This window comes from Takifugu flavidus, chromosome 7 (genome assembly GCF_003711565.1).
Source record: "Takifugu flavidus isolate HTHZ2018 chromosome 7, ASM371156v2, whole genome shotgun sequence".
Taxonomy (NCBI): Eukaryota; Metazoa; Chordata; class Actinopteri; order Tetraodontiformes; family Tetraodontidae; genus Takifugu; species Takifugu flavidus.
Genome location: NC_079526.1, coordinates 11,989,958 through 12,014,801, shown reverse-complemented (window position 1 = coordinate 12,014,801; position 24,844 = coordinate 11,989,958). Strand labels below are relative to the sequence as shown.

The window sequence follows — 24,844 nt, the reverse complement described above, 5'->3', positions numbered from 1 at the left end:
AAAAAGAAAATCTGTCAATTATGATTTTTACAGCTATTATGAAGAAATAAATAGTAATGATACGAGAAAGAAAGAAGAGCAGGTGAGTGCCTTTTGTATATAAAGCTAAGCAGAGCATTAGACACAGAAAACATTTGTTCATTTTTAAACACATTCGTTGTGGACATAGGAATGAATATTTTTCGTTGCTATTTTTTGATTGTTTGAATTATTTCTTCGTAATATTGTTTAATTGTTTCATTCTGTGACGAACTGTATTTTCTTAGCTAAAGCTTGACGCTCTCGGCGGAACCATTTGAAAACGAGTGAAATTTCCCGCACGGCACTAAATTGTCTGCGGGCACCGGAAGTTAATTTGATAAAGACGAGGTAGGAAAGATACGAGGCCAAATCGAATAGAACCAAATCAAACTCAACAAAAGATTTCTATCATGGCAAGTATTTAACACTTCTCGTTTGAGCAAATAACAACTTTGCTGCCCACTCGTAGTTGTATTGTAGTACTAAATTAAAGTGATGCTCTGTATTTACCTTGTGTAACTGAGCTCTAGTCAAATATGCTTTTTATGATTAAGTATGCAGAAAAATCTATATTTCGTCCAGTGTATACATGGAGGAAATAAAGGTACAATATCCCAAATCTAGCTAAAACGTACCTAAACGGAATAGATGTAACATTTTGATTCAAACGTGGATATACTTAAACTTTCCCCACCGAAATTAAACGAAAGTCGTTGTTTTCAAATCATGAATCATTTGTTCCCCATTTTTGCGAAAACTTATTTATTAGACCTTTAAAAACGTCGGATTCATGTATCTTTCATAATTGCTTTAATCCTGATCTTGCATATATTTTACTTTCCTGTGACTTTTGCAGCTTCCACTATCTCTTCTAAAGACAGCCCAAAATCATCCTATGGTGAGAAAAACTTGAGCTCTTTTCTTACAACATAACCTAAAGTATTAAGAAGTATTAACTCCTGTCTTTCTTTCCCTCAATAGCTGGTGGAGCTTAAAAATGGAGAAACATATAACGGCCACTTGGTCAGTTGTGACAACTGGATGAACATAAACCTACGAGAAGTTATCTGCACATCAAGGGTAAAATTTTTAGTAAACGTTTTTACTTCCAGTTTGCTATAACCTAAAGCTGCAAAGACTCAGCAATCTGGATGATGTAGTCAAGGTTTTGGGCACAAAACAGATGTCATAAATGACATTATTTGGCAGGATGGAGACAAATTCTGGAGAATGCCCGAATGCTACATCAGAGGAAGCACCATCAAGTATCTGCGAATCCCCGATGAGATCATTGACATGGTAAAGGAAGATGTTCTGTCAAAGGGCAGAGGACGTGGAGGTGCCCAGCAGAACAAGCAGCAGGGCAAAGGAAGAGGAGGAGCTGGCAGAGGTGAGCAGACACCTGCCGAGTTGAGTTCTCTCTCTCTCTCTCTTTCTCTCTTCTCCATTACCGTCGTTTTTTGTTCCGTAGGTGTTTTTGGCAGCCGTGGCAGAGGATTGACAGGGCCTGGTCGAGGCCAGCAGCAAATGCAGGATAAGAAGTCAGGCAAACCACAAGGAATGAAGAACCAACACTGAAAAGCAACATAGTCATTTCAACAGCACAAATTTAGAGCATTTACTCCTTCAGTACATGAAGATAAAAGGATCTCTGGTGTTTTCTTTCTGCTGTGATGTTAATTAAAAGTAAGCATTGCAGAAAATCACTGGATATGTTAAAAAAAAAAAAAAGCCGTGCTTTTGCACAGAATTTTGTTTTATCATCTGAAAGTTGCTTTTTTTTATTAGGTCTCTGTTATAACGTATCAGTGAATGCTGACGGACTCCCTCTTTTACTATCAGTTAATGATCTCCATCAGTAAAGCTTTGTAAAACTTAACATTATGATTTGTAGTATCCTTAAAAAACCATTGGAACACCGTAATAAGGTTGTAGTTTGTTTGTCAGGTTTCTATGGTAGAAATTTTGCTCTTGTCTCACCGTTGGTCTCTACAGTTTAGCTCGTGTACCTCTGTTTGACTTTTTGGTCATTTGCGGGGGTGGAAACCATTCTTTAGTCTAAAATGAATATGTATCTTGTGTAATGGGTTTCATTTTATTTTTGGAAGAGGAGACGTACAGATGTAACTTATTTACATGACAAGTACATTAAACAGCATTTGTTTATGAACATTCTGGACTGATTGTATTGCTTTGACATTATGGTCTCAGCACTTTTGGCCAAATTTTTATATTCACTGTTCATTTTATTCCATATTGTTTTATTTGCATAGCAATTAAAATGACAACAGAACGATATGCCATTGCAAGTGATTGGATCAATCTAACGCCCGGAAAGCTCATCAAGCCTGACTTTATTTTCAACACCTCTGTAAAATACGGTAAATTAGAAGAAATACGAATTAGATTTGATTTGTAGACTTATTTTTTTGAAGGACGCCCAGAACGTTTTAATTGTCAGCTGTTCCCAGATCTTTCGACAGGTGTCACCAGAGAGCTTTTGTTAATCCTCCCCATTATAATTGACTGCTTCTCCAGTTTATCTCAGAATCACATCCTTTACCAGTCAAAATGTCCCAAGATTTATTTCTGACACTGCTTTCAGAGGCCTCTTGTCTTAGTTGGCTGAAAATGCCCCAATTTCTCAAACCTTTCCTCACTTTGTTGATTCAGAATATTCTTATGTATATTTCATGGTAAAAGGTAGCTTTTGCCAGGAAAATGGGGCATTACATGGATTTTAGCTGCACCTTAATAATTCGCCTAGTCAGTCTTTTTAATGAGTTGTTTGGACACTAGCAATAAGTCAATGCTGGAGATTTGTTTAGAAGAAACCAAAACTGATGAGGACAGAGCACCTTTGAATATTCCGTATATCAAATCTGGACTGACGCTTTATCAAAGCCATTCAAACGCCAGAGGGAGCTTAGCCTTTTAAAGCAAATGAAAGTGGATAGTTCATGTATGTGGGGGGGCTGGGCATGTCTTCCTCCACATATTTTTGCATGCATAATGACCCTGATGGCATTTGTGAGGGAAGAAATCCTGTTTTTCTCTGCCTCTGAAGTCGGTGTGCAAGGACCGTGAAAAATCATATCATCTCCTCGCCGGGCTAAATTGTCAGCCATTCTAACAGGCTTTGAATAGGAGTGTGTGTGCGTGCGTGTGCGTGTGCATGTTCTCAGTGCTGTGCTAGAGTTCTCCTCCTCCTCCTCCTCCTTTTTTTAACCACCCACACATCTCTTCTACACAGATTCAGCAGGCCTCAGCCAATCGCTCCCTTCCTTCCTTTTAGTTGCCCTTACCTGCGTCACACTGCGTGTGTTGCCACGGTGATCAGTGATGCTCCCTCCCCACACGATGTCTCCTCCTGTGTTGGAGTGAAGCTGATTTGTGGCTGATGATGCAGGCGGGCTGCAGACGTCACCACTTCCCTTGGGAAGAAGGCCTATTTTTACCGGTGGGCACAAAGTACAGTATATATATACATGGAGCGCCATCTAATCGCTGCAGATCAGAGGCAGAATGTAACTGTTGCCGGCAGCAACAATCCTGTTGTCAATACCTGCCTGTGATTCTGTATCAGCAGAGGGACGTTCCGTACTGGCACTTCCCCTCCACAGTGAGGTCAGAGGTCAGTGACCACAGACATTTAAGGATCGACATCACCGTGACTGTTGACCGTGCCATTCCATGGTCAGATGATGGTGACGTTCTGGTGACCATGGTCAGATGATAGTGACGCTCTGGTGACCATGGTCAGATGATGGTGACGCTCTGGTGACCATGGTCAGATGATAGTGACGTTCTGGTGACCATGGTCAGATGATGGTGATGTTCTGGTGACCATGGTCAGATGATAGTGACGCTCTGGTGACCATGGTCAGATGATAGTGACGCTCTGGTGACCATGGTCAGATGATAGTGATGCTCTGGTGACCTTGGTCAGATGATAGTGATGTTCTGGTGACCATGGTCAGATGATAGTGACGCTCTGGTGACCTTGGTCAGATGATGGTGACGCTCTGGTGACCTTGGTCAGATGATAGTGACGCTCTGGTGACCATGGTCAGATGATAGTGACGCTCTGGTGACCATGGTCAGATGATAGTGACGCTCTGGTGACCATGGTCAGATGATAGTGATGCTCTGGTGACCTTGGTCAGATGATAGTGATGCTCTGGTGACCATGGTCAGATGATGGTGACGTTCTGGTGACCATGGTCAGATGATAGTGATGTTCTGGTGACCACGTCGGTTGCTGGTTTCTTATCCAATCTAAAAGCTTTTGTGGTTATAGTTACACGCTCGTTGGCTTCACCACCTGTGGTCCAGGCAGGAACAGGCCTCACCCTACCCCAACGTCAGAAATACACAACTTAGGCAGTTTCCTGTTCAACGCTCGGCCAAGCGATTTCTCAGTTAAACATCAAAGAGCTTCAGGGCAGAGGGGACTGCAGAAGACGTTCAGAATCAAACGAAAACCCCAAACAAGATTTTTTTTTTTTCCACACGATGTTATTAACATTTTTCAGTTTCACAACTTTTGGAAATCAGATGGAAACTACCACAGAAGTAAAACAAGCAACCTGTCGGCTGCTTAAAGGAAACGTAGCTCTAGAATATTTGGGAATAGGATGTGCACGATTATAACAATGTTCTACCGCTCAAAAGACAGTTCATGAGGTGGGTGATGTTCTTATCACCACCCGTTCCTCCATTTTTATGTAAATCCTGGTTATCTTTAGGTTCCTCCAGCAGTCCATCACATAACGCACACAGCCCATTCACACACACACACCCAGGTACAATCAACCACTCGTGTGTGTTTTTGGTTCTGGGAGTTATAAACAGTTTGAAAACCACCATGCGTCAACACTGACAGACATTAATTGATGGTTGTACTTTATTATCCGTTTTTGTCAGTATTCCATGACATATCTGTGTTAAACATGAAAAACTAGTACCTGTGCAGCTTTGTGGTTAATGGCAGACACACACACACACACACACACATGCTGACTGCGGTTACACTCTATGAACATGGAACGTTGCCTCCACCTTGAAACTACATCATCAATGTGGTTGGTGTCACCCACACGCCTACTGTACATGTTTTTAATATGATTTTTAGTGATCTCATTAGTTTGATTTGGGTCCTACAAACACATCTTAATCAGATTTTTGGCCGTTCTAACAAGTTGTGTAGACGAGGCTAGGAGACGTCAGCTGCTCAACCACAGAATGAAGTAGGGGGCAATTTAAAGATACTAGAAAACACAAAATCTCCTAAAAGAACTGTTTTTGACGGCTTTAGGTGACATTAAGCAGTTCCCAGGTCAGATCACTTGGCTGCAGAATGAAACGTTTTTCCTCTGATCACACATAAAAGATAAGTGCTGCAAAAAGAGAAACAATGAGATACAGATCAGTTTCACACCTACTCTTTTATTTTTAATTCTTGTTTTTGAGGGCAGCATACACACGCACACACCAGTTCTTATTAGTGACTTTTTTCCTCTATCTTCATTATTTAACCAATATTCTTTGAGCTTTGATAGTTTTAATTCTCAGTTGATTAACCATTTAATTAAGAAATCATCATCGTCAGGGTGATGTCGTGTGTGTAGATGTTATGTCTGGTGATAGTGAGCTCAACTTTACTGTATCCTTTCATGAATACACTCATAGTTCTGTTGTAATGACTCCATTCAAGGTGTTAAGAAATCTGCATTACTGAGCTGCAGAATCTTTACAGTACGGTGTGAAAAGCAAAGGGAATCATTTATTTAAGCTTTCCCTTTTTATTTGTCAAAAAAAAAGTTTTCACATGTTTTCATACATAAAAAGATCTTTGTTTTCACTCTCAGTTTCTTCGAGGCAAAACTCACTACAGGAAAAAGTAAATAATTATTGCCTTTGTAATTAAAATCTTATTTTAAAAGGGGACAAATCTGAACATATAAACTCAATAACTAAAACTCTGCAGCTCAGAATTTGTTGGATCATTAAACAAGGGCAGTTTTACAGAAAACTGTTGTTTTAAAGGCTTTTCCATCCGCTGCCTACACTCCTGTCGGGGCTCAGCAGCCCCACCACACTCTACACTCAGACAAAAATATCCCTCCTCTGTTGGTTTATCCCCACCGCCGCCGCTATCGTCAACCCCACCTCCATTTCCGCCACAGCCTTATCATGTCATCCTCCCACAGAAATCTGCAGTGGTGGATGGGGCCTATACCTGTGACGCACGTTCCCCTGCATGTGTAACCCTTTATCTGCCACAAAAGATCACTGGCTAATCAGGTTCCGACTGTGGGCATGAATTTATTGTTCGTTCTTGCCAAAATAATTTATATATTTAATGGCTCCTGATTTTGTCTGAAATGTGAGCAGAACATCTGAAGAAACTGCAGTTACTATAATGAATATTTACCAAGTTGTATATTTACCAAGTGCTATTGTGATTTTGATGTATTTGTTTTGATATATCATAAGAGTTTGATAACCAGAGAAATATAGGAGAAAATTATTTGCACCATGGTATTTGTTCTGCTTTCTGAAATAGTGCACAGGCGTATATTAATTCTGTGTTTAAGAAAATAAATAGAAAAAATGAATCATCCTGTGAGTCACAATAGCTGCCATGGTTGACACACTGGAATTGCTTTATCCTTAGATGGGTATGCGAAGTGGAAATTAACTTACGGATTCCTCATGTAAAAATCATGTTCGATTGTATCTTGACTGCTTTCTGGGATAGAAACATGTTTTCCCAGTGCAAAACACTGTTTCCCGGATGTTATTATTCCATTCGTTGTAAACAAAATGTAGCCCATTATGTGCCGTTTTGGGGGGGTAAACTCCATATGTGGTCATTTTTCACCATGACATCAAAGTTGAACACGCCGGTTTCTCTCCGTGGCAACAGAGCTCAAATCAAAGATGCACGAGGACGAAAACGAGTCACACCGTAGCGATTAAAGGAGGCTGAAAGTTTGAAACACTTATAGCGTCAAGTTTATAAGACAGACTCAGTGAAGGGGTCACCACCCGCCCAGTGAAGAAGGGTTACATTCTCGCGACCCTTGAGTAAACTCTGGCATTTCCGTGCGTGATCCCGCATCACTTGATAGTTGCGGGCATATTTATTGATATTCCTAAAAAGAAAAACGGACAAAGTGAGACGTCTTACTTATTCTAATCTATGTGACGGTTTTTTTAAAAAAAAATCAAAAAACGTAATTTCGCACCAACGCGCGTGCTCTGCTATGACATAATGGAACGTGCGAGGCTAGAAAAGCTCGAGGCGGAGCTCCGCGGCTGAGTTGACATCCTGGAGACACGGGACGCGGTCGAAGCTCTCGACGACGCGCCAACCCAACCAGACATTCACGCCTTTCGCCTCTGCGGGGTAATGGACAGGGTGTCCTTGTGAACAGTCCCAGTGTTGATTCTGAGCGCGGAAATAATGATGAAGAAGGATATTAACTTGACTCTGGCGGATGACGCAGACCTCAAACCGCATCTCAGCGACGCCGAGAGCATCCTCAGCTCCCCGGACCTGGGGCTCCTCAAGCTGGCGTCTCCGGAGCTGGAGAGGCTCATCATCCAGTCCAACGGCATGGTGACCACGACGCCCACCACCTCCCAGTTCCTCTACCCGAAAACCGTAACGGACGAGCAGGAGTTCGCCGAGGGCTTCGTCAAGGCGTTGGAGGACCTCCATAAGCAGAACCAGCTGAGCGGAGGCGTCCAGGCGAGCAGCAGCTTGGACCTGGGCGCCAACATCGCCCCGGTGACCGTCCAGCCGGACCTACCGGTCTACACGAACCTCAGCAGTTACGGCAGCGGCTCGTTGGAAACCACCGTCAATTACTCCACGGACACTGTCCCCTTCCCACCGCCGCCAGCGCACCATTTGGCCCCCGCCCCGCCGCAGCCGGAGCTTTCCCGGGTCCAGCTGAAGGAGGAGCCCCAGACGGTCCCAGACGTCCAGAGCTTCGGGGACAGTCCGCCGCTGTCTCCAATTGACATTGACACGCAGGAGCGCCTAAAGGCCGAGAGGAAGAGGCTGAGGAACCGGATCGCAGCCTCCAAGTGTCGGATGCGCAAACTCGAGCGGATCTCCAGACTGGAGGACAAGGTCAAAACCCTGAAAAGCCACAACACCGACCTGGCGTCCACGGCCAGCCTGCTCAGAGAGCAAGTGGCCCAGCTGAAACAGAAGGTCCTGACCCACGTCAACAGCGGCTGTCAGCTGCTTCCACACGAGGTTCAAGTGCATTAATGAGCCTCCGGCTACAGACCAGCATATAAGCTTCATGGACTTGAACTTTATTGTTGCTTTATTCCGTCTCTGTAGCGGGAATGCCAACTTTACTCCAATATCCTGGGTAGCAATTCAGTTATCCTAATTGTTTAGATGTCAGGAGCTCATTTCTATTTACCATGTGCTTTTATTTATGGTCCAAGGCAACATAACGTTGAATTGTTTTTTCACGAGCCCCCCCAATAAGAGTGAGCCTACTTTAATTCATCATTCAAGCAGTTTACAGACCGCCCCCTCCTTCACAGTAAAATCTCTTATTTCGCAGCTAAAACCGGAATATTTCCGCAGAGAATAATTTAAAAAATGCATATGCCCTGATTTCACCGAGTGATGTTGCTCATGTTATGGGCTACCGTGCTTTAATGTAGGGTAATGTATGCATGTTGTTGACATACTCGAATGTTGCCCGCAACGCTGGGTTTTAAGGTGTGCATTTATGTGTGGATTATCCTTGACCTTTTCAAACACATGCATTTACATTTTTTTACTCCAGCGTGCTCCTGTTCCGTTGTTCTTGTTTTAATGTGCCGAATGGTAACCTATTTTTGTTGCCGCCGTGTTTCCGAGTCAGTCCTGCTGGCAATAAACAGATTCCTCCATTTTCCAAATCACCATTTTCCTGCATCGCCTGTTTGACTGGGTTTCTTTTTTTTTTTTGCTTTTAAAAAATTTTGCAGCTGGTTTCAACACCTTAATAAGCAGTAAACGTCGATGAATATCCAGCATTTCACATTGTAACTGACTGACTGCCTAAAAATGGATGCTCACATAGATGGATACAGAATTAATGAAGCCAAAGACGTTATTATATAACAAATATGGAAGCGTGTGTTCAGTAATCTGCACCGTATTGTCGCCCTGGCAGAATCCTCCCCCTGCTGGCCAAGTGTGGAATTACACACAAGCGGACAGCGACATAACCTACAAATGTAAGAAATGAAATGGGTGAGGCTGTTCATTAACCTGTTCATTTGAGCAGTATAATTGTCGACACTATCACTTCAATATGTAGTGTTTGTAGCTGAATTCTGCTTCAAATTAATCCATGGTACCATGACTTTTCTGTAGTAAGCGTGCTCACTGAAACCCAAAACAACACTAATACGGTACAGTACAATTCAGTACTAATACAGGTTGAATAAAACAAACTCCCCAGGATGACAAATGACTGTTTCTTGCATTTTCTTTTATTGTTTTACCACAAAGTACAGATAAAAACATCCACAGCATTCTCTCATTTTCATGGCCTAATCTGGGGTGGGTTTGAGGCGGCAGTGATATGAGACCAAATGAAGCAGGTTTTCGGATGCTGGATGATCTGAGCTCGGCTGGACAGCTGGATGCAGTATCGAGCGCATGGCTTTGTAACAGAGCGACACGTCCATTCACAAGCAGTACGAGAAATGAATGCACATACAGTACAACATGGCTCTTTTGGGGGGGGGTCTTTACTTTTTTGTCTTTTGTTTATTTTATTTTGCAAGCCTGAGTCGATACAACACAATCCACGATTATGAGTCAGAGGTATTTACAGATCTGGTTCATGTGGAGAGGAAGACATGTTGGAAAGGACTTTAAAAGTTTGGATATTTCCTGGGAAATAAACAGTCTCCACCAGTAAGAAGTGAGATAGACGCAGGATCAAGAAGGGGGTCAGAGGTCGGTCACGTTCCCCTATCTGATGAAAACAATCAAACTGACACTGGATCAGACCGTAGATAAATGTCTTCTTTTTTCTTTTTTTTTGCATCGATCTTTGGTGTAAAACATTTTGCGTTTACATTTCCCAAAGTGGATCCAGGAGTTTGGGGTAAATAATCTGCTCTCATTCAGCTTTTCTCTGACGTTTACCCTTGAAGCTCCTTTCTGACCAGAAAACCTCACACACAGCCTTGGTAACACCGAAGTCTGTCGCTCTCTGCCTGCGGCCTCATGCGTTGCCATGGTTACGGAGAAAAAAGATCAGCGCAGGAAAAGACACACAGGAATTTCAAGGCTTTTAAACTCACATTATAGTCAAGAAAACACAGACTTGGGATCAAAACGAATTTTCTCACTTTTACGCCCAATTGATTGAGATTATCAGAAGGAGAAACAACAATGAACACGTTCCATCATAAATTCAGCCAATATTCAGTCATAGCATATCTATAATCATGACAGTATTAAGGCTAAATGTTTGTTCTGTAATCATCTCCAGCATTTGTCTTTAAACTACTGAAATATTATCATTTTGGATGATAGATATTCCAAATTCTGTCTCAAAGGGTCACACAGTTTTTCTTTCTTTTATTGAAATAAAAAAAAAGGGAATGTGTAGAGGAACTGACGCACATCATCCAAACAAGCCTCACGACACGGATTCCTCATGTAACCCCATTTCATGTCCAGATAAACATACCTGTATATAGCATATATATTACTCCACATGTATATATACATCTAAAATAAATAAGAAATTAAATTATTCTATCCCCCCTTTTTTTCCTCCTCCATCTTGTTGATAATTTCCACATCTAATCTTATATATATATATAAAAAGAATAAATAGAGATCCAGAATTAGAAACGAAACAAAGATATGAAATGATGGATATCTTGAACTGCACATCTTTATGAGATGTTTGTATCACCTCCACCGTGTTTTCTTTTCGCACGCGACTTACGTGAAGTACTGTAAACACCAGAAGGATTTAACTTGCACCCTGACACGGAGGCGGTCGAATCCCTCACTTAAACCACACAAACATACAGAGAAAACAGAAGGAAGCTCATTGGGAGCGTTAAAGAACCTGGGCTGCAAGAGTGTGGCGCTCTCCAGGTTGCTTGGGTTGCATTGGTTGAATCCAAAACGGGAGCTGAAGAACGATGGTTTAGCTGTTTTCTTTGGATTAAACCAATGAAACCAAACATCCTGTAAGGTGCCAGACACCCTCCGACCTGGTCCTGGTGACCCTCAGTCGTTGATCCTCGCTAGGTTACAGAATGAAGCAGGGAAGTGAGTGGAAATGGTGATGGAGGACTGACGCACAGCTCCGGGTTCCAGCTAGAGGGAAAGGAGGACGAGGAACGGGGAGTCGGCTTTAACATGCACAGTCCTGGTGAGGAGGCGCCGGCTGCTCTGTCAGCTGGGGCCCCTGTTTGGCCCCTGTGACGGTGGGATCTCCGGCGTCCAGGCTCTCTGACATCTTTTCACAGATGATGTCGACCAGACGCTCGAAGGTCTGCTTCACGTTGATGTTGTCTTTGGCGCTGGCCTCGAAGAACTCAAAACCTGCAGGGGTTTGGTACGTTGTGAAAATAAAGGCAAAGCAGTCAGCGGCCAACATGCTAGCACCCAACGCGGACGACCGTAGCAGCTAACATCTACGGTTCCTTCACTGGTGACCCCAAAGGCCCCCCCTCCGACGGTCCAGCGCGTGCACTCACCGAGGTGATCAGCCAGCTGCCGCCCTCTGTCTCCACTCACCACCCGCTCGTCATCCATGTCGCATTTGTTTCCCACCAGCAGCACCTGAGCGTTGTCCCACGAGTACGTCTTAATCTGAGTGGACCTGGAAACGGACGCTGTCGTGAGCCGCGGCGTTTCTTTAACCTGACAATTCTTGTTTTGTGTCACATTCACTTTTAACTGTGTTTTTAAGTGCTGCAAAATGCTTCTTACTTGGTGGACTAAGGTAACAAATACAGCCGTGAGCCCACTTCAATTTCCATGTTTAAAGTTTTTCTTTAAAGTGTTTGTTGGATCATCGCTCATCTTTTAAAGCGACAATGAAGCGTAAGTGCCGCCATGTGATGAAATATCTTTTTTTTCTGGACAAGCACTAAATAAAAAAGTGACGTTGATCCAAAGATATCGTCAAACAAACACATGCAGAACAGAAAGATTTCTGCTGCTGCCTCCCTGCCTCAGCACTCACCAGTCCTGCACGGCGTTGAATGACTCCTCATTGGTGATGTCATACATGAGGATGAAGCCCATGGCTCCTCGGTAGTACGCCGTGGTGATGGTGCGGTAACGCTCCTGACCTGCTGTGTCCTGGAATCAGAGATAACAGCAACATTGTATAGGAAAACACATCAGCTGTAGTTTAGGGAAAGATAATTCAGAGAATTCTCCCTTCCAAGACCATCATCCCGCCCTGACTTTAAACCACCTGAGTCATTTGAAATTTGGAGGACCAGCCAATGTCCTCATGTCCCTACAGAAATGCAATGTCTGATATGTAGAATGTACAAGAACACACATTTTCTCCTTTAAAGATCTGTATCTTGGTTCATTAAATATGTTCATCCAGCTCATTCAGGACGACATCGGCCAGTTCCACAGAGGAGGGAACGCTAGCGTGTCAACATTTTTAATATTTTATCATTACGCTACATCATGTTAGGCGCTAGTAATCAATTGAACATAGACGTGAGGATGCACGCGGGGCTGTAGCTCCATATGACATCCTGTAGAGAAAATAGGTACGTATGTAATATTAAGTCCATTTTTACACTACAGTGTCGGCTGAGAGCTGCTGAGATGGGAGATGGGGGATGGTGTTGTGTGGTGTGTGTATGTGTGTGTGTGCGCGCGCGCATGTGTAAGCGTGGGTGTGCTGGGAGGATCCTGTGGCCAAGATGTGTAGTATTGGGGGAAGGGAAATCTGCACGCAGTCAACTGTTTCTCATGTTCTGATTGGTCAGTCGGGTCTTCCTTACCGAAGGCCAGACCTTCCAAAAGCTGACAACAGAGTAATGTGCACGTGCATATGCACACACACGCACACACACACACACACCACACACACACACACACAGAGTTCTCTTTGCTGCAGAGCCTGTATTGGTGGAAATAATTCAGGAGTCTGTGATGCTGTAGCAGCTTTTTCACGCCGCTCGCCTCCTCTGCTGTATAAAAGCATCCCATGTTTGTTTCCAACTCCAGTAGCTGTGTTTTGTCACATGTCACCACTTCTTGCGTTCTATAGTTATCTAAGGGTCAGCGGGCTGCCGAGAGGAGGGGGAATTTGCATGTTTGCTGTGAACTGAGCTCATGATAAATCAGTGTTTTGCAGAGTGGAACAACTGTTAGGCATGAAATCACATTATGGTGAAAGAAAAGGGACTCGGCCTGTCCGCCTTTAACATAAAGGTTTTTGTTCGTCTACCCTGTAGTATACTTTGGTTGAGGCAGATTCAGTCCAAATTTGTTTCTACCTGAGAAAGTCTCAGCTGCATCTTCAACTGGGTCATTTCTGAGAAGAAGCTGAAGGAGAGAAGCTGTGAACACGTGGCCAAAAGGTCGTGTAAGTTGTGTGAGAATAACCAGCTGTCACTGATGGCGTAGTTGGGAAAAGTGGACCAAGATTGTCCTTTTTCACAGCTGCAGGGCACACGTGGATAGTGATGAGTCGTCAGGATTTAAAATGGAGTAAAATCAAAGTCCGCCCTACATAACACAGCTTTTGAGTTACTCCAAACTAACCTTAGTCTGCCCCCGTAGATTTGATTCTAGTTTTCAATATAACAAAGATTTTATTTCCCTGATTATACCTATTTCTTTACCTTCCGGTGTGTATCTGTATGTATGTAACATACACATCATGTCGACCTTCTGGGTGTCCAGACCCAGCCGTCGAGGACCGGAGTCCAGCCGGGATTTCTGTCCTACCAGGTGAGACACAGGACATCCAGTGGAATAGAAAACCCGGCTGGATTAGGCTCTGGGGGACTGGGTCTGGACACCATTTTATTCATTCATTCCATCCTCCAGGAAATAAAAAAAGCGCCCTGTGTTCAATTTGACTGTTGTGTTGGATTTATGTGGCACTTCTGCAACGATCGCTGTACAAAGCCCGTCGGGGTCACCTGCTGAAGGTCACTCTGGCCTTCACATCACCGGAGCAGCGATTCTACGGCCTGAGCCATCGCCAGCCCCTTTGATAGGAACTCCAGTTAAAGTTCTGTAACTGTTCAGAACCAGCTTTTTAAACTGTTGTACCTTCTGTTGATGAGATCAAGATTAGCAGCTTTTTTTCCAATAAGTCAAACAAAAGTCACATTTCGGAAGTAAAACCAGAATTTAGCATCGATGCACTCCAAAAAATCAGGTTTTTCTGCTGTGGTCGGTGATGCAGTTCTCCAGGCAGCGGACGCAGTTATGACATAATATGTAACTTCTTCCTCCAGGACCTAGTGGTCATCCTCCCCATTAGGTCACAGGAAGTAGCCTCATTCCCCCCTCATCATTTTACAAAAACTCAATTAAACAACACCCGTTTGTCCGCGTTTTTTTTTTTTTTTTTGAACACAGCACACTTGATACAGGAGAGACCCTTTGACCTTTCATTTTCCCTCCCCAGGGGAACTCAACACTTCAGATGTCTCACCCAGATCTGTAATTTGATCCTCTTGTCGTTCCTGTAGATGGTCTTCACCTTGAAATCGATGCCCACCGTACTGACAAAGGCTGGTGTGAAGGAGTCGTCGGCGTAGCGGAACAGGAAGGAGGTTTTTCCCACACTGCTGTTGCCAATGATGAGGATCTTGAACATGTAATCGAAGTTTTGGTCCGAAGACTCCTTCTGCCCGTAGGTCGCTGTTGCTGAGGCCATCTGAGGGCAAGAGAAACGAATCAGTCATGCCTTCGTTTGACCAGAAAAGTAATTCTAGCTAAAAAGGCGACAACACATTTGTGGTTATTCACAATATACGTTTCTGACTCCAATTCTGTAGGAAGAACCCTCAACAATCATGAGGAGATCCACCTAACATCTGCTGGTAGCGTATATATGTCAAAAGCTAAGTCAGCTGACTTGATTTAAAAACTATATTTATGGGTGGGTGTCTGACTAAAGCTGATTAGTGGGCTCGTGGGACAGGTCAATGCCAGGTCGTTTGTTACAGCTGTCAACGTGTGAAGGTGTCCATTTTGTCCTGTAGAAACGATTCCCAACCGTATGCATTACAGTAGAACCCCCTCTGGACATTTAATTAACTATGCAGTCTGTGTCCCTGAATCGGTGACCTGCACTGATGCTCTGGGAGACTCGTGTCTCCGCAGCAAAGCGCCAGTCACACCACATTTCAACTCCTGTACAGCTTCACTGTCTGCTTTAGGCTCAGCTAAATACTAGTGATCCATTTGAAGGCACATCAGACTTTTTTTACTGCCACGTTTCCATCAGCGTGTTGTTGTTGCTAATGTTAGCATTTTAAAGCTTCTGTTTCACCTGTGCCACATGTGTTCTACTATATATAGAAGGCATTCTTTCTGGTGTATTGATGATAAATTGGATACTATGTTGTGTTTATCGTGTTGCTTCATGCAGATACCCTTGTCCATCAATGATGCTGCATTTACAGGTTGGGATCGTCGGGCGAGCATCAGCATTAATCCTCAAATTGTGCCTCTGCCTCAGGATTTGAGAAAACGGCGTTGAATTTTGAGAGCACGCTGAGCTGGTCTCTGAGTGCCGCCACCCAGCTCTATATTTAGACTTTTATCTCGAAACGACTGCAGTGCAACACGAGGGGCCTCATACAAGGAACCGGACCAACGGCGGGCTATTGATCACATCAAAGCACACAAAGCTGCAGCCTGAATAATGAAGTGCTGACTCTGAAGAAAGACGGCTGGACAGAAAGCTACGAAATACGAAAGCTGACGTGCGGCGAATAACAAGGGACGACAGATTATGTCATATCCTCATGTCCGATGTTAGCGCCGCTCTCTTTGATGATTTCTATGAGCCATTTATTACCATAATCACTCGCAGCATTGAGCCAGATTAGGCTTTTTCCATATATATATTCACCGTTAGCATTCATATGCAAAAATATCACCATTTGCGTCCTCCTACATAAACTGCTCACATTCCAGTCAAGTGAGCAGACCAGTGGTGCAAACTTCAATTAGAAGGACTTATTGGTCTTATTGTGGCCCAAAATACACAAAAAAACTTGAATTATGATAAATGCAACAGTGCATCAGGCAGCAACTCGAGACGAGTCCCTGGAGACCTTCAGAGAAGCTGCAGCAGGTGTGACGGGGATGCAAAGATGGTGGCACCTCAGAGTTCCAGTGTGGAGAAGAGTCAGCTCAGCTAAAGCATCAACAAGCTTAATCACAAGATAATAAATGAATATTCACCGTGTAAATGGGTTCCAGCCCAAATGGAGCGAACAAATGTTACCGGTGCACACGTCTCAATTATCAATATCATAGCTTTAGTACATTAACTCAAATGATTTCAGTGGTTGTCTTTATCATCTGGGTTCACTCTCACTGGGATCATTGGTTTTATTACTGTCATTATCACATTTCAAATGTATTTCACAAATGTATAATTGGCGAAGAAAAATTTGGAACCTTAAATAAACACAATGCATTGAAACATTGGTCGTAAAATCCTATTTCAATCACGACCACGGCCTGTCTGTTTCTGTGGCGGATGTGACATCATCAGCGACCCCTCTAAACCCGTCACCTGAGGAAGATTGATGCTCCGGAGAGCCAGATTGATCCGGAGCCGAGTGCTGATGCAGCCAGCGACTCTTTTAATCAGGATGAGGTGTCTTTTTTTCCCTCTGCTGGCTGCATCGCAGATTATCCCAACAGAATACCAAACAGCAAACACAACAAACTTTGCGTTGCGGTGTAAAAAAACAACCCAGATTTATTCAGGTAACAATGAGAAACTGATAAAATGAAAATACATGCAAGTGGGGATAATGAAGACCCCACGATCGTCTCATCCTGCTAACCCACCCGGCGACACTGAGTCCACGGCGCTCGTAAAACTCATTAGTTTATTACAGGAGGGTCACTGCTGCTGTTTAAAACTGAACGTCAGCAGCCGTGTGACCTCTGACACCTGGCGCCCGCATCTGTCCTGGCTGTCCATCCGTTTCCCCTCTTCTAAACTAAACGGAGATAAAGTATCTGCAGTGATGGCAGCGGTTTTATGCGGCTGATGTCTTGCTCTCAGGTTGCCTGAGACGACACCCCCACCCCCCCTTTTCATCCTCCAATCATGTGCTTCCTTTTCGAGAAACACGGGGATGCAGATGAGACGAGGAGAAGCTAAAAATAGCGTCTCTTCATTCTTTTTTCTCTTCCCAGTATGCAGAGGGGGGAGAAAAAGGAGGGTTTTTTCTCTCTGGTGCTGCAGTCTGCAGGTGAATGGAGGATATAACCGAAACGGTCTGTTTCCCATTATAAACCAGTGTTTGCTCACATATGAGGCATTTTCCTGCGTTCTCACACCAAGCAGCCGTGCAACTTTAGTGGCAATTTTCCAGAACTTGCAGACATAAAAGGTGAGCCATTATGAAAGTGTTTCACTTAAGAAGACGTTTAAACGGCGACAGAAAGATATCGCCACGTCATAGGACGTGTCATCGAGCCGAGCTGACAGCATCCCCGCTGATGGGAGTTTTCCCAGGCAAACAGATGTTGATCAGACTCCCAACGTGAAACTTTGAAGGTAAAACTGGAACCTGAACAACACTCATCGACGCTCGCAGCCAAACCTCTAAGTAGTCCTGACAATTTCACTCATGTTTTGTCCCATTAGCTTTAAAAAAAAGGCTTGGTGGCAGTAGCCCAAATGAAATGCAGCAAATACAAAGAATATTTGTTTCCTATTACTGAAGAGAGACGTTCAGCTAATCAATGACATTTGTTATACTGTTTTTATCATTTTTTTTAAACAATACTGAGTTTTACTGGTGGTGACCGATTCTTTTGGAATAATGATTATAAGACAAATACAACAGTGATGGAGGAGAAGTGAATGGGTCAAAATGGTGGTTGCTATGGCCATTGTGGATTGATAAAATTGCATTTTCTTGGCTCAAGCACATTCCGTTTTTTTCTGATTGGAAGCACAGAACGGTGCGTGCCGCCTCTTCCCATCGGACAGGCCCCGAATCAACCCAGATCCACTGATCCAGCAACGACACTGACTCCCATTCTGCACATCATAAAGGTGCATTTTGCTGCCATGACCATTTTGTGGTTTCTACGATGAAACAGATGTTCTGACACGGTCATCTTCTCTTCCAATTCCAAACCCTTAATTATAACAAATCAAAATAAGCACCACATCGCGATAAATGTGATCCAAATGTGATCCATGCAAGCGAGTGATAGAGAAATCCCACCTTTATGGTTAATGCTCCGGCAGCTGTCCACCGCGTCCAGAACCCGCAGAAACGCCACTGGCAAGTGAGAGGAATCGCGCAGAGACACGTCCGGCCAAGCCTTCCAAAATAAAAGTAGAAACAAACATTTCGAGCATAATTCATAAAACAATCAAATTGAGACTAAAGTAAGGGGCGTGTGGTAGTTCACCTAATTCAACCCACATTTTGGAATGAAAGGCAGGGCATGAGTTTGTCGCAACAAACTTAATTTTGAAAACCAATACAAGAAAAGCCGTATTGCATTAATATAATCAATTAGTTCTGTTAGTAATTAGCAACAGTGGGCCAATGGCTGCTGGCGTGAAAAATGCAAATGAATTTCCTGCGCGATTAAAACTATATTTAAAAAGAAAACAAACATTTCTATCACACAGGGGTTGACGGTGGACTGTGGGTGGGCGGGGCTTCTGATTATTGACAGCCTGACTGACGAATCGGATGCGGTGTTGTAACATCCGCTCTGAAAGACCCGCCTTAAAAACTAAAACCTGACATTTATTATTGATCAGCCGCGCCGGAGAAAGGTGTGAATTATTTATTAGGGGTCAGCATTAACCACTGCTGCAATATCCATCCATTATCAGCACACTCAGTGGTCTTTCGTTCTTTCTTTTGTGTATTTGATTTGATTTTCCATTTAAAAAAAAATCTTGTCCGAGTTACAATAAATATGCTCAAGGCAAACCTAGAGTTATTTAAAAAGTATACACTATAAAGTTTAGATAGGTCAACCATGAAAGAGCAGAAATTTATCACTGAATAATCAACATTACTCAACATTAATGTCTGACAAAACATGAAAAACTACTGTAATTTACGAATATTACAGAAGCCCAAAAAAAAAATCAGTCCAATAGAATGATGCACATGGGTACATATGTGTGTATGTACGCAATATGACACATCAGTTTTATGTAATTACATTTGTTTTATTTTTTAATTTATGTACAAAAGTGAGCATCGCAGCAGTGCAGATCCAAACCTGTGCAACAAGCTGTGGCATTACTGGTCGGGGGTAATCCTTGGTGGAAGGATTGCTGGTTGAGGCAGAAATGCACTGAGTTTGTACCAGGATTTGTGAGTTTTTCCGATGAGCAGGACAGGTGGCTCAGAAGGGATTAACAAGACAACCCAATGCAGTTTCATTCACAAACTAGGTGTTTGTTAATACCAGGGGCAAAGTCAAAGTTACTCAGAGCCTTTGCTAATGATGTTGCACTTTTATTTTATTCTTTTTCCCTTCAGGCAGCCCAGCTGCAGCTCGACTTGTTAAGTTGGCTTGTTAACTGCTCTCTTCGCACAGTAGGTGGTGCCGTTGGACTTTATCCTGCAGGACTTTCCCACAGTTGCAGCACTTTTATTTCACAGTCTTGACCCCAACATTTCTGTCAAACACCGTTTCCGATTTATTTTTAGTTTTATTTGAATGGAAAATTCACCGGTTCTTTTTTTTTTAATAAAGCCTTAACCAAAGTAGGAAAATGGTTAGGCACAGACCACCAAGCAAACCACTGTCCCAGGTATTGTGACGTACTAAACTATGGTGTAGTAAAGTATGCAGCATAGCAGGTTGCTTTATGATCAAAGCTCCTTGGTGTCACAAAAATGTAGTCATCTGTTCCTTGGTCCATCATTAACATTTCTTAAAAATTTCATTAAACTTATTATTATTTTTTTGCCAATAGTCAAAGCATCCTTGATGAAGGTAAACTATTTTCAGTACAGAACACAGGCAGCAGTTGTGGAACATTTCCAAAAGATTCTGGTAGTTGAATCATATACTGGACTGGTTGTGTTCCATGGAGACGTTTCGTCTTTCATCCAAGAGGCTTCATCAGTTCTGACTGACTGTTGGGGACTTCAAGATACTCTTCAGGCTCCATTAGCATATTTGGAGCTTCAGTCATCTGGTTGTTAGTTGTGCCACCCCTCATTATGCTGGTCGTTGAAACTTCCCTTGGCCCAGTGGGGTTGGTTAGTGGCCCCGTGTGTCTGGCCTCTTCTCCTCCTGGGGAGGTTGATCAAAATGGTTTTGTAAATAGGTGAGAGGTGATATCTCAGACCCCCACCTCTGTTTAATGATGGTCTTTCCAGTTTGACATAGATGGCTTCTTTCACTCCTCTCCGTGTTTTGTTTTTATTATTTTTTGGGTGGTTCTATATTTGTATTCGCTTTGATTGTTTTTCAGGTATATGAGGACGGTTGGACGTTTCGCTATACATCCTCCGCTGCAGTAGGGGGCAGTAAGTACAGTATGCAACTCACCCTCAAACAAGAAGAAGAACAAGGGGAAAAGTCTGATTAGCCGTTTGACAAGCCAAATCTTGCCAAAAAAAATTTCATATATTAGAAAACATAGAGGTCTACCTCGACCATCTCAGTGTTATTACATATTAATTTCCCTAAAAATATAATCATAATTAAATCCGGATGTGAACGTACTGCGCCAGCGGAAGTAAACGCTTGGCTCGCGCTGAATGGAGGGCACCCGCTGTCTGTTCACGTGTGACAGTGGACTTAAAACATTACTGATGCAACATTTAAACAGACAAGAACATATCTGTCTTGAAGTGCTGGTAAGTTTTCATTTCGGTTTATAGGTTAGGGGAAAAGCTCGATTTACTTTCGCTTTGTATGGAGTGTTTGTGTGCGTGTTGCTTCATTAGAGCTGAAGACTTGCTTTCACCTTTGAGGTGGAGTTTAGGGGTTTGATATCGTTTGTTGGAGGTGTGGTCGCTTGTCTCCAGCTGTCATAAGATAGGTGCGGAAGATCCTCTCTACTGTAGCCGTTAGACCACCTGAAACACTTTAAAAATAAACATTCGCTGTGTGTCTTTTGTCGTCCAGTATTGTAAAAGTTTACTCTCTGTTGACAGATGACATGCTTCCCCAAGCAAGTAAGGTGTTCCTGGCTCGGATGCGGGTCTTCTGGAAGCCGATGTTCCAGGGCCGCTATCTGCTATTAACAAACACGGTGACCTGTGGGGGCATGCTGGCACTGGGAGACTGGCTTCAGCAAAGCTGGGTGATCTACAAGGATCCAAACAAAGTCCGAGACTGGAAGCGGACAGGTGAGAGAGGGAGGGTTTTCTAATTATTGTTACCACCATCCCTGAAAGGTGTGCTCCACCCATGACTGAATAGTTCGGAGCATGGACATGATCCAATCATTGGACTGTGGATTGTGTTACTGTCACTGCCTTAAATATGTTCAAGTTTCTTGTGCAGAGGTGAGCGAAGTCTTTAGTATATCTGGACCATTTACTGTAGCGACCCTACAGGTGGCGCTATTAGATTTTTATATAGGAATTATTACTCATGACCTCGAGGAGTGGTAATATTTTAATAAATGCAACACAGAGTTCATTCAATGATTGAATGCTTGAAGTCAGTTTTATTAATGGTTGTAATTTAACTTCACAAGCTTCAGCTTTTGAAGTGTTTTTACTGAGTGTAACTTCTGGGTGTAACCACAAATATTTGTTTTTGTGAGGAAGAATTTAAATACAGAGCCTTACATGACGAAAGTTTCTTGCACCCTTAGAGTGCGTTAATGTCTTTTGCTGTAAATCATCTGTGTAGAAAAGGAAACAGAGTTCATGTTTCGCAATGATTAAACCTAAAGCAAGTGTCAAAAAAAGGGCAAAGGACAAATAAGAGAACTCTGAAGGAGACGGAGTGGTGCTCAGCATTTCCTGGAGCTACCTGACATTTGTCATTTATCAAAAAAAAAAGAAGAGTGTAGCCAGTTTTGACATTATCCTGAAGGGGAAAACGGCGCAGAACATATGAGGTGGAAGAACAGGGTTGGGTTGACTAGGCTAAAGGGAGAGAACGGTTCTTTCCTGTCGGCAGCAGCAGCAAATTTCCCTGTTGGAGATGTGGAGGTGTGACTAATGCTGCTGGGAAACATTAATCACGGGGTAAATAAAATCTTTAACACATCCTCCTAAGGGGGTGTGCGCAGTACACACGCACACGCACACACTCGACCAGCTCCCTTATGCTACCTAGAGTTGATACCTGTCTCTGAGACGTGCAGCTGTCTTTTCTAATTTCAGATTAACTTTTATGCTCTGTATGAAAGGAATAACATCAATGCTTGGTTCTTTTTATCTCCCAAGGTTGCATGTTTGCAGTGGGTGCTGCACTGGGTCCCTGCATGCATTACTGGTACCAGTGGTTGGACAGACTCTACGCTGGCCGAGCCATGAAAACTGTGGCCAAGAAGGTTCTGATTGACCAGCTGGTCGGCTCCCCGACGATCTGGTTTTTTTTCTTTATGGGTGAGGCTGTTCGGCTTCCCTCCTCTCTCTACACACACACTGTAGGTTAAGGCAGCGTCACAATCACACACACTCACTTTCACACCCATAAAACACACACAGACAAAGGTCACATTCTAAGAGACACGGGTGAGATGAGACGTGTGTTTGAAGTTCAGAGTTCATCTGAAGAGTTCACCTGCATCCTTCTTAAGCTTTTTAACTCCCTTTCTCCCCCTCTGACATCTGTTTGTTTGTTGCAGGCATGTCTATCACAGAGGGCAACACTGCAGCTGAAGGACTGGAGGAATTTAAAGAAAAGTTCTGGGAGTTTTATAAGGCAGGTCGCCAGTAATTCCACGTTTCACTGGCTGGTTCTGGTTTAAGTGTAACCGTCGGTTATAAAGCTGATAAGAGAAGCATCAAGCTTTCCTCACACATTCCCTTTGATGTAGATTGTGATATTGTTACATAACACAGAGATTAGTGGGAAACCTCCAGTGCCGTCTTTATAAGTTAATGTTCAGTCTCATTTCTTACGTGAACTCACTTTTCCCATCAACACATCTGTGTTTTTCAGCTTTGTAATTGTTCTTTTCTCTAGGCTGACTGGTGTGTTTGGCCTCCAGCTCAGATGATCAACTTCTACTTCCTCCCTCCCAAATTCCGTATAGTGTACATGAACTTTATCACATTGGGCTGGGATGTCTACATCTCCTACCTCAAACACAGGGTGAGTTTGCAGGTTAACCGATACAGCTGAGATCCACACCAGAATTCCCCAGTCTGTTCTCAGCCACTCACATTTGTTGAGTTTTTGTCACCCTCAGATGTTGAAAACAGTAAAATGATTGAAGGTGGTGTGTTTTTAGGGTCAGGACAAAGGTCAGAGCAGCCCGGTGGTCCTGGAGAGCAGCTCTGTGGAGGTCCTGCAGAAAGCTCTCCCACCACCCTCCTGAAGAGAAGCCTCACGGATGCTGTTTAGAAGCAAAGGACATTTTTTTTGTTCTTTCATCTATAGACTGTATGTTCAAACTACCACCAGCGCTGCAAACTGTTGAGAGGCCTATTTTAATTGATTCCAAACTGCCTTCCATTTGTGAACCTTTGTACCACCGGGACCATTTTGCACTTCTGGTTTAATATTTAATCTAATATTTTTACATGGAATTTCATAATGGGCCCTCTGCATCGCAGAAGTTACTGCTCAGGTGCTGATCAGGATGCTGTTTTGTCCCATCAGAACTTTTCAACACACCTCCATTGACGTCTAAACGTCTGGTTTTTGAAAGGTGAAGCTGCACATCTGCAGCAGCTGCAGGTGGAACATGTTTCTCAGTCTTTGGTGTTTTATCGTTTCTGTCCGAGATTTTATTTCTACTTTCTCAACAAGTTTGTGCAACTTAAATGTGCAGAATTCTCAAGTGGTCCCTTTGTAAAGGGGGAAATGCCTTAACTCTGGCCTGTGATACACCCCAAATCATGGTGTTTGAAGAAAAAAGCCTGATTAGAGTTATTTAATAAACTATATTTAATGTAGTTTTACTGTATCTGGGCAATTCCTTTACTTCAGTGTTTTCCGATTTGGAGCTAATTATTTATTTTCAAACATATTTTACAGTTGTGGATATTAATGTGACCGGATGATTTACAGCTGCTGATTCATAAGTGTATATTTTTTACTATATATGTGTATAAATGTTAAGAGTCAAAATCTGAGAGCAGCATATAAATGTAACCTAGAAGAGTTTCATAGTTTTGTTGTTAAATTTAAACGGGGGGGAGTAAAATGCCAAATTCTAATAAAATTTTAAGAAATCCATTGTTCTCTTGTGTTTGATATCATCTATAAAGGCAAAAATAAAAACCTTTTGCTCAGACGCCGATAATTAAGCAGCTGCATAAAGACGTGCTTCATGTGTTGGGAGATGTTGGGCTGGACACTGAGGCTGGGGGGCCTTCAGGTGCAGCTAAAGTGTGGTGGTGGGCTACAAGAATAGGCCCCTCCTTCCTTAGTTTCTACAACACC

General features: G+C 43.1%; 4 protein-coding genes across 5 annotated transcripts; 3 read left to right on the top strand and 1 right to left on the bottom strand.

Annotated features, from left to right (window-relative positions):
• The first annotated feature begins 281 nt into the window (after window positions 1-281).
• On the top strand, window positions 282-2,191 carry lsm4 (LSM4 homolog, U6 small nuclear RNA and mRNA degradation associated). The gene is made up of 5 exons (XM_057037219.1): window positions 282-434; window positions 878-919; window positions 1,003-1,101; window positions 1,231-1,411; window positions 1,493-2,191. Exons 1-5 carry the CDS (start codon window positions 432-434, stop codon window positions 1,597-1,599), a joined length of 432 nt encoding a protein of 143 aa, XP_056893199.1. The 5' UTR covers window positions 282-431; the 3' UTR covers window positions 1,600-2,191.
• Window positions 2,192-7,256: 5,065 nt separating this feature from the next.
• On the top strand, window positions 7,257-8,964 carry LOC130528176 (transcription factor JunD-like). The gene has a single exon (XM_057037216.1). The coding sequence runs from the start codon at window positions 7,493-7,495 to the stop codon at window positions 8,309-8,311; it is 819 nt and encodes a 272-aa protein (XP_056893196.1). The 5' UTR covers window positions 7,257-7,492; the 3' UTR covers window positions 8,312-8,964.
• A 554-nt stretch (window positions 8,965-9,518) lies between these two features.
• On the bottom strand, window positions 9,519-18,651 carry rab3ab (RAB3A, member RAS oncogene family, b). Its single transcript, XM_057037217.1, has 5 exons — window positions 18,508-18,651; window positions 14,730-14,954; window positions 12,273-12,391; window positions 11,782-11,906; window positions 9,519-11,626 (listed from the first exon to the last, which is right to left on the bottom strand). Exons 1-5 carry the CDS (start codon window positions 18,649-18,651, stop codon window positions 11,436-11,438), a joined length of 804 nt encoding a protein of 267 aa, XP_056893197.1. The 3' UTR covers window positions 9,519-11,435.
• A 2,187-nt stretch (window positions 18,652-20,838) lies between these two features.
• LOC130528999 (mpv17-like protein 2) lies at window positions 20,839-24,637 on the top strand. 2 transcript variants are annotated; one of them, XM_057038878.1, is made up of 6 exons: window positions 20,839-21,126; window positions 21,427-21,621; window positions 22,675-22,836; window positions 23,079-23,155; window positions 23,420-23,548; window positions 23,688-24,637. In XM_057038878.1, the coding sequence occupies exons 2-6, from the start codon at window positions 21,432-21,434 to the stop codon at window positions 23,772-23,774; spliced, it is 645 nt and encodes a 214-aa protein (XP_056894858.1). In that variant the 5' UTR covers window positions 20,839-21,126; window positions 21,427-21,431; the 3' UTR covers window positions 23,775-24,637. The 2 variants fall into 2 exon arrangements, with proteins under 2 accessions (XP_056894858.1, XP_056894859.1); XM_057038879.1 differs by lacking the exon at window positions 20,839-21,126 and adding an exon at window positions 21,170-21,311.
• Window positions 24,638-24,844: the final 207 nt, after the last annotated feature.

Bases quoted from the DNA above. Each gene is read 5' to 3' on its own strand.
- lsm4 (XM_057037219.1), top strand. The intron at 920-1,002 runs GTGAGAAAAACT...TTCCCTCAATAG, and splicing joins CAGCCCAAAATCATCCTATG to CTGGTGGAGCTTAAAAATGG. The intron at 1,412-1,492 runs GTGAGCAGACAC...TTTGTTCCGTAG, and splicing joins AAGAGGAGGAGCTGGCAGAG to GTGTTTTTGGCAGCCGTGGC.
- LOC130528999 (XM_057038878.1), top strand. From the start codon at position 21,432: ATGCTTCCCCAAGCAAGTAAGGTGTTCCTGGCTCGGATGCGGGTCTTC. The intron at 22,837-23,078 runs GTGAGGCTGTTC...TGTTTGTTGCAG, and splicing joins CTGGTTTTTTTTCTTTATGG to GCATGTCTATCACAGAGGGC. The intron at 23,549-23,687 runs GTGAGTTTGCAG...GTGTGTTTTTAG, and splicing joins TCTCCTACCTCAAACACAGG to GGTCAGGACAAAGGTCAGAG.
- rab3ab (XM_057037217.1), bottom strand. From the start codon at position 18,651: ATGAATTATGCTCGAAATGTTTGTTTCTACTTTTATTTTGGAAGGCTT. The intron at 14,955-18,507 runs GTGGGATTTCTC...TCTTGCCCTCAG, and splicing joins CCGGAGCATTAACCATAAAG to ATGGCCTCAGCAACAGCGAC. The intron at 12,392-14,729 runs GTGAGACATCTG...CTCTGATTCCAG, and splicing joins GGATCAAATTACAGATCTGG to GACACAGCAGGTCAGGAGCG.
- LOC130528176 (XM_057037216.1), top strand. From the start codon at position 7,493: ATGATGAAGAAGGATATTAACTTGACTCTGGCGGATGACGCAGACCTC.